The 6,939-nt window shown below is 51.1% G+C and overlaps 1 protein-coding gene across 1 annotated transcript in view; it reads left to right on the plus strand.

Annotated features, from left to right (window-relative positions):
* PLXNA2 (plexin A2) overlaps window positions 1-6,939 on the plus strand; it is a gene marked incomplete at its 5' end in the record, with an annotated part of 93,615 nt that overhangs the window by 37,256 nt on the left and 49,420 nt on the right. Inside the window, one exon of the mRNA XM_010135598.1 lies at window positions 1,813-1,927. Coding sequence (XP_010133900.1) covers window positions 1,813-1,927 — 115 coding nt within the window. The remainder of the gene's footprint in view (window positions 1-1,812; window positions 1,928-6,939) is intronic.

Raw genomic sequence — 6,939 nt, forward strand, 5'->3', positions numbered from 1 at the left:
GTACTGGCTGCTGCGAGGATGCCCCATGGGGTGACTGAGGAGGGAGCAGCAGGGACTGTCCCGAACCTCTCCAGCCCCGGGGTCTGAGCACAGCGGTTGTATTTTGGGAGCGCTGGCAGCGGGAGCAGGGGCAGAGCAGCCCTGAGAGCCCGATACAGCAGCCCGGGTGTGTGGCAGGTGCAGTGGGCTGCTCCTGGAGGGCTCTGGGGTTGATGCTGCTGAGCACCGAGGAAACATACTCCCGCGGGCACATCTGCTGCCGGCCTTAAAAACCTGACGTGGTTTTAGATTTCTCTCTGGAAACAAAGCAAGCTCCAAAGCACCAAAAGGAAATGTGGGCAGGACCTGCCAGAAGCCGGATAGTGAATAGCAGAGCTGACCCGTGGGGCTGGGCAGCATCTCCTGTGGCAGGGGCGGCTGCCAGCTTTGCGCCAAGAGCCTGATTTGCTGTACAGCCCCAGCTCCTCCTCCGACCTCGAGCACTTGCAGTCGCTCCAGTGGTTCCTCTACCTTCCTGTGGCTTTTAATTTGCATGAGGGATGGCATCACAGGGACCCCTATTTTCCGTTTGGAGCTGAGGTTTGAGTCAGGAGAGGCAATGCATCTCCGCTGGCTTGTCATTTGGCTTCATCTGACGGTGCCTTCTGACCAGCTCGCATTCGGAGATGAAGTGCTAACGCGGTGGTAAATTCTGCAGCGCTTACATCATAGCGGCCTCCTTACCGGTGAGTTCAACAAGGGCAGGAGCCAGCCTGGCAGGAATGAATGGCAGCATGCAAAAAGAAGGAAGGAATAGAGGTCTGAGCCAGTGGAGAAGAGAGACCTATTGAAAAGAGAGACTTTACAACACCACAGCGAGGGTGTCTGGAGAGAGCAGGGGAGCAGCCGTGCCCTTGGTGGCTGCACAGGAGCACACGAAGTGGTTGTGGTGTATCTACCCTCCACCCAGCTGGTGAGACAGCCTCTGCCCAGAGAAAAGAAAGAGTTTTCCTCATTTTCCAGAGTTTCCTGCCTAAGGCCATGGTCCCACTTCTCTGGTGATTCTCATCTGTCTGCACTGACTCTGGGCTGGCTCCAGCACATCCCTGCCCCAGGCACTGCCCACTCCAGGCAGCACCGTGGTCTCTGGAGCCGCAGGTTATGGTATGGAGCTGAATCCCATGGGTACAGCAGCAGACGGTCACCAAAACGCTGCCACGTGGCATGGAGGATTGGCCTCAGAGATGGAGGAGGTGGTTACTGCGTGTATTAGCAGCTGTCATGGATCTAACTGGCAGCCAGTTAATGTGAAATAAAACCCACCCACCCAGCTGGGCCACCCCATGTCTGAAAAGGGTCTGCGTTCTTTCAAAAACGTTTCATGAGCAGTTGATTTCTTCCAACATGTATCACAAGCGCTTGCTGGACTTGTTGCACTCCGAGGCCAAGCAGAAGTGTTACTGTTGACTTGAAGCATTCCTGACTTGTAAAACTACTGCTCCAGCTTTGGCCGGGCTTGCCCTGTTTTCCACTTTCTGGAATCTAAAGTCTGGTGTCTGTGCAATATTGTGCTTCAGTTCACGCCAGTGCGATGATGTGCAGCAAATCCCAGCTTGTCTTTTATTACTGAACGGATTGTGAGCTGGTTTAAAGACTGTCTTTGGGGGGTGAGTTTTCCCAAACAACAAACTTTTGTTGTCTCAAAACATCTGTCCAACAAGATCATTTTCCCTTGAGGGGCGCTGAGCCTGGACTTCTGGCTGGGTCTGTTCATTACTGTAGTGACCTCCCAAGGTGGTGCCCTCCTCCGTAACTCCTCCTTTCTCCCCCCAGGTGCCTGTCCTGTGTGAACAGTGCTTTCCGCTGCCACTGGTGCAAGTACCGGAACCTCTGCACCCACGACCCCACCACATGCTCCTTTCAGGAGGGACGGATCAACATCTCTGAGGTACTGGAGCAGGCTTTCAGCCCGCTCTTCTTTGATTCCTGTGGCACAGTTAGTAAAACCATGAGGCTTTTTGACTTTCCGTGGGTTGGGGCTCCTCTCTTGGCCAGCATCAAAAAGTGCAGATGCAGCTTTAAAGGAGCAAAGCAAGAAGGAGTCGGTCTAGCTAAAGGGATGTGTCTTGACCTGAACACCAGAGCTGATCCCGCCTCTGAGACGCGGGTGTGCTCAGGTTAAGTAATAACTGTAACTGCTGTAGTGGTTCCCTTCGGGGGTCTCCAAGACTCCTCCAAGACCAGCACACTTCAGCAACTCCTCTTCACATACAAGGCGTGATGGGATTTGCCCGACAGCAAGCAACAAGTCACATGCGGAGCTCTCGGTGGGACTCGTTCGGGGGGTTGACAGCTCTGAAACTAATGGCAGGAGCCTGACTGGAAGCTGATTGAGGGGGTTACAGATGGGAACAGCCCCAGACTCTGGAAGAGAGAATTGATTGAGGTTCCAGCGCCGTGGCCCAGGAGCCATCTCTCTTGGCAGTTAATAAAAGGTGTGGGGCTCAAGTCCAAACATGCTCTTAGCAGTTGGAAGGAAACATAGCCCGTTAGCAGCCCTGCCAGACCTTCTGTACGTCCATGGAGGATAGGAGCTTGTTAGCACCAATTCCTGATCAAAGGTTGCCACTAAGCCCTTGGTCTGGGGTTTCTGCACCCGTTGTCTTGTCTGGCTCCTGCGCTGCCGACTGCTTCAAGTTCACCAAGAACAGTATGGCACCGCCTCTGATGTGCTGGTCTTCGCCCTTACTGCCCCTACATGCAGCACCTGAAATGGGGGTGAGTCCTAAAGCTGCAAGGAAAAAAAGGGGTTAAAAGGTGCTTTGAAAAACCTGAGCATCTTGGAAAGTGGGAAAGGCAGCAGTGAGGACATACACAAATATTAGAAAAGGAAAGGAGTCAGGTTAGTCAGCATCAAGACAAACCCTTACCAGTGAGTAGTGGAGATAGGGCAGAAGAGGTGGGTCAGTAGATTAAACCACTGAGCTGTTAAAAAGGAGTGACTGAAGCTGCCAGGCTGCTGCTAAACCAATAGGAAAACTGAAACTTAACTCACGGCTCTTTCTGGTTAAAATGCTGCCAGGAGGCACAAGGATACAAGACAAGAGACGTTAATGAACTGCGTGTGTACCTCCCTCAGTGGGAATCATCAAGAGCCAGGGGCTGGGCACTGGAAGGAGGAGCAGGCACTGCCTCCGGCCGCCTGCAAGGGATGAGACATGGAGCTCAGGCAGCAGCCTCGCAGAGCTGCCCCATGCAGCAAAGGGAATGGATGCCTAAGGAGAAGCAGCCACCCCAGGGACAAACCAAAAGCTTTCTCAGTCCGGTTCAAAGTCAGGAGAGTTCCTTTCAGCAGAAGAAGAGAAAGGAAAAATCTTTGCTTTGCCTTCTCTCGAGTGATGGGGTGGGGAGGGGAGTGTTCTCCTGCACACTCAAAGCATCACTGTCTTCCTAGGCTTTACAGTGGTAGTTTTCAGTTTTATAGGTCTTCAACCCCATGGTCTCAGAAGTGTTCGAGAAGTCTTTGGTAAAGTAGGACAATCCCATTATCTCTGTTTTTCTCCTGGGAATGCACAGGACTTGCCTGAGATCACACAGAGGGAGTGTGTGGAGGAGTTGGTATCTCTTCCAGTTCCTGCTGGGATCACAGGACTGTCGGGTCTCCAGAGAGGTTCCTCTGTCATCTTCATCTTGTAGGGGTTGTCTCTTACCAAGGAATGTTATGTGGTATCCAACAACTTCCTGGTGATCACTTTTGATAAGGGCTGGTGATAGCAATACAGGTGCTGTGCTGTTCATCATGTCTCCTCCCGGCATCTGAACTCACAGGCGAGATCACCACCAACCCCTAATTTGTTTGCTTATTTAAGGCAAATGAATTGCCTCTTGCTTACACAGCACAGTGCTAATGCCTTTATTACGGGCATTTCACTCCGGCTAACACAAGACGTGGAATAAATGCCTCATAAAGAGTTCCCTCTCTTACAACAATTCAGATCACAATGTTCTCATTGTGTCATGGCCTGATGTATGAGCAAAATGTTTGTGCTTACCAACATCACTCCCCTCCTAGCCGAGAGCTGGTTGTGTTGGGAACTGGAGCGGTGCTGCGGTGGAAACCGTGGCAGTGCCTCCGCGGAGGGAGCAGCGCCAGCGCCTGCTGTCCTACTTTCGGTCCCACGTGCCTCTTCTCACATAAGATTTGCACACGTGTTCACACGGCATTGGAATTTTTCTCATGCCTTTATATTTAAGAGAAAATATCTTGAATATTCCCTTTTTCTCCTGGCCCATCAGAATTTGTGTCCCTGTGGGATTCCATGTGTGACGAACTCCCTTTGATGCTCCTAGGAGTCGTCTGTCTTGAGAAGGAAGAGGAGCTCAAAGCCTCTGCCACTTCTCAAGGTGGTGGGAGAAGGAAAGCCCTTCTTCAGGAGCAGTGTCCTCGTTCCTTGCAGTCTTCTGGCTGTAGTGACCAAGCTAGATGCTGCGTTTTTGCCCTGTGTTCCATGAAAATACAACCGAAACAACAAGCTTTATCTGTCTTTCCACCTGCTCTGTCAACAGAAATTGTTCACTCAACTCTAAGGGCAGAGCTCAGCAGTGGCCATGGGTGACATGGAGGACAAGATGGGTCAGGGCTTTGCCACAGGGGTAGCAAGCGGCTGGTGAAGCCATTGGCAAGTGATAACCACAGGCATCTGGGATGCTTGAGAAGGAATGTCCCAGGAGTGTCAGCACTCTGGTTTGCCTCATGCTGCTCAATCTGCCACAGTGAAAACGTGCAGAGCATGTTTGGTTTGGAGTCGTGGTAGATAAATCCACACAGCCTGTGAAGCAGAGCTGTCTTCAGGACTGAGCTGGCTGTTCGTGATATCCTCATCTGGTGGCAAGTTTCTGACATGGAGTAAACCCAGCTCTTTTGAGGCCTCTGTTTCCAGGTGACCAGTTCTGTAGGAGTTAATAATTAGAGAAGCAACTCTATTTTCTCAGCCTTTTCTCAGCCTGAGGCGTCATTTGTCTGCAGAAGGTGCTGCTTAGACATTAGACACATGCAGATGAAGAGGAATGTGATACACAGATATGCCCTTGCACCCCATCCCGATGGAGAGCTAGAACCAAATAAATCCTATTAGCTTCCCAGAATGTGGGATCTCGTTCCTCTTTGATGTCCACCGCATGCAGATAATGCCATTTCCACGTGTGAGGTGCCGAATCAGGGGGACGCAGCGTTTCAGATTCCGAGAGTTTAGTGCAGAGCCAGATTTCGGCTCTGGTCTGACTCCTTTACGTTCTCACGGCTTTTAGAGAACACCTTTGCAGGACAGCGCTCTGCAGGGAGGGGGGCAGATGTTCCCCCTGTGGCCTGGCCGTGCTGGGGGAGTTGCTTCTGTCCTCCTCTCTGGTACACAAAGGGTTGTTTCTGGGTAAGAAACAGGCTCTCCAGCCTTCCGTGTTCTGCCTGGCTGTAAATATCACAGTGCTCCATAAACCGATGGCGAAGACCCGGGTTACAGCACAGAGCTCCAGACAAAAGGGCGTTGGGAAGGAATTTATACCAGAGAGAAAAGTCTCGCTTCGCTTGCCTTTCTTTCCGTGTTTGGTTTCTAAGGAGCAAGGTCTGCTCTCCTTTCCAGTAGCATAAATGAAGAATAATGTGTTTCCATGAGTGACGGGCACCGTAATTTATATCATTGGGAACACAACAGTGAGCCAGGGGTTTACATTCATGTGCCAGATTCACTTATGTTTATAACTTTAAAATGTGTGTAGCAAGTTAACATTTATGGAGCGGAGTTTTTATTTGAAGATGAGAAGTACAAAACCATTGTATTTTCTTCCATTTGGGGTAAATCCCATAGTCAAGGGAAATGCCTGCCATTTCTAGGCAGTTTTTTCCAAATAAGAGCCAGAAGGTTTGACCTACTAAACCCGCTCTGTTGAGCACAAATAATAACCATGGGTGCCCTGATCTGCTCCAGACAGCTGCGTCTCAAGGGTCTTTAAGGTATTTATAGACCTTGGAATCTTCGAGGCTAAAAAGTGTTGGAGAAGCATAAAATGCCTCTGTAAATTGTGTGTGATGATACTTCACAGGCAGAATGTTCCTGGAGAGTCTGAGCCACCCGTGTGCAGGAGTCTCGTCTTTCTCCAGCAGATCCTATGAGTTGTGTTTATTCTGGTGTACAGAAGTCAGGGAGGATAATGAGAAGATTCAGCACGTGTTTGTTTAGCAAGAGGCAGCAATAACGGCCTTTCTAACTCACTGCAGGATTTACTTCTCATGAATTAAAAAAGAAAGTAAACTGATTATGGAACCGTTTGTGTATTCGGCTGGCTGCACTCTTCCTGTCAGTCTTCCTGGCTCTGGTGGGGAGACTTGCAGAATCAAGCACCCAGTCCTGAGCCGTACAAACTGGGGCTGGTATTTAGCACTGTGAGGGGACCTTTGCCACAGCCACACAGCTCCCATCCCAGCTGCAGGACTGGTGCTGCCAACCACCTCCCAGTTCATCACGAAATTCCCATGAAGGGAATAAGCCTTGACAGAGGCATTGCTAACACTATACCCCTGACTAATCAATTTATGTTAGCTCTGGCTTTTAGATCTGGTAGCAGGTAGGAGAGGTAGTAAATGGACAATCCCACCTGTGAGGTGAGCTTTCCTATGGCAGCACCCCCGGTAAACCCCAGTGTGGCACTGAGGTGCTACCACAGCAGCACCCAGTGAGACCCGCTGCGCTCTGTGTGCAGAGACGAGGGTGTGCATCGCTGCGGCAGTGATGTGAAAAACAAATCAGGAGAAGAGACGTGAAAGCTGAGCCATGAGCCAGGATGGGAAACAGCACAAACAGGGAGGAGAGGGCCTCCAGCAGCGCTGCTGCCGGGTGTGCGGCAGCCAGGCGAGCCCTGCGCCCTCCACCAGCCCCTGCGGCTTTTGCAGGCTTACTCCCCAAAACG

The sequence above is a fragment of the Buceros rhinoceros genome, unplaced genomic scaffold (genome assembly GCF_000710305.1).
Source record: "Buceros rhinoceros silvestris isolate BGI_N320 unplaced genomic scaffold, ASM71030v1 scaffold18030, whole genome shotgun sequence".
Classification (NCBI taxonomy): domain Eukaryota; kingdom Metazoa; phylum Chordata; class Aves; order Bucerotiformes; family Bucerotidae; genus Buceros; species Buceros rhinoceros.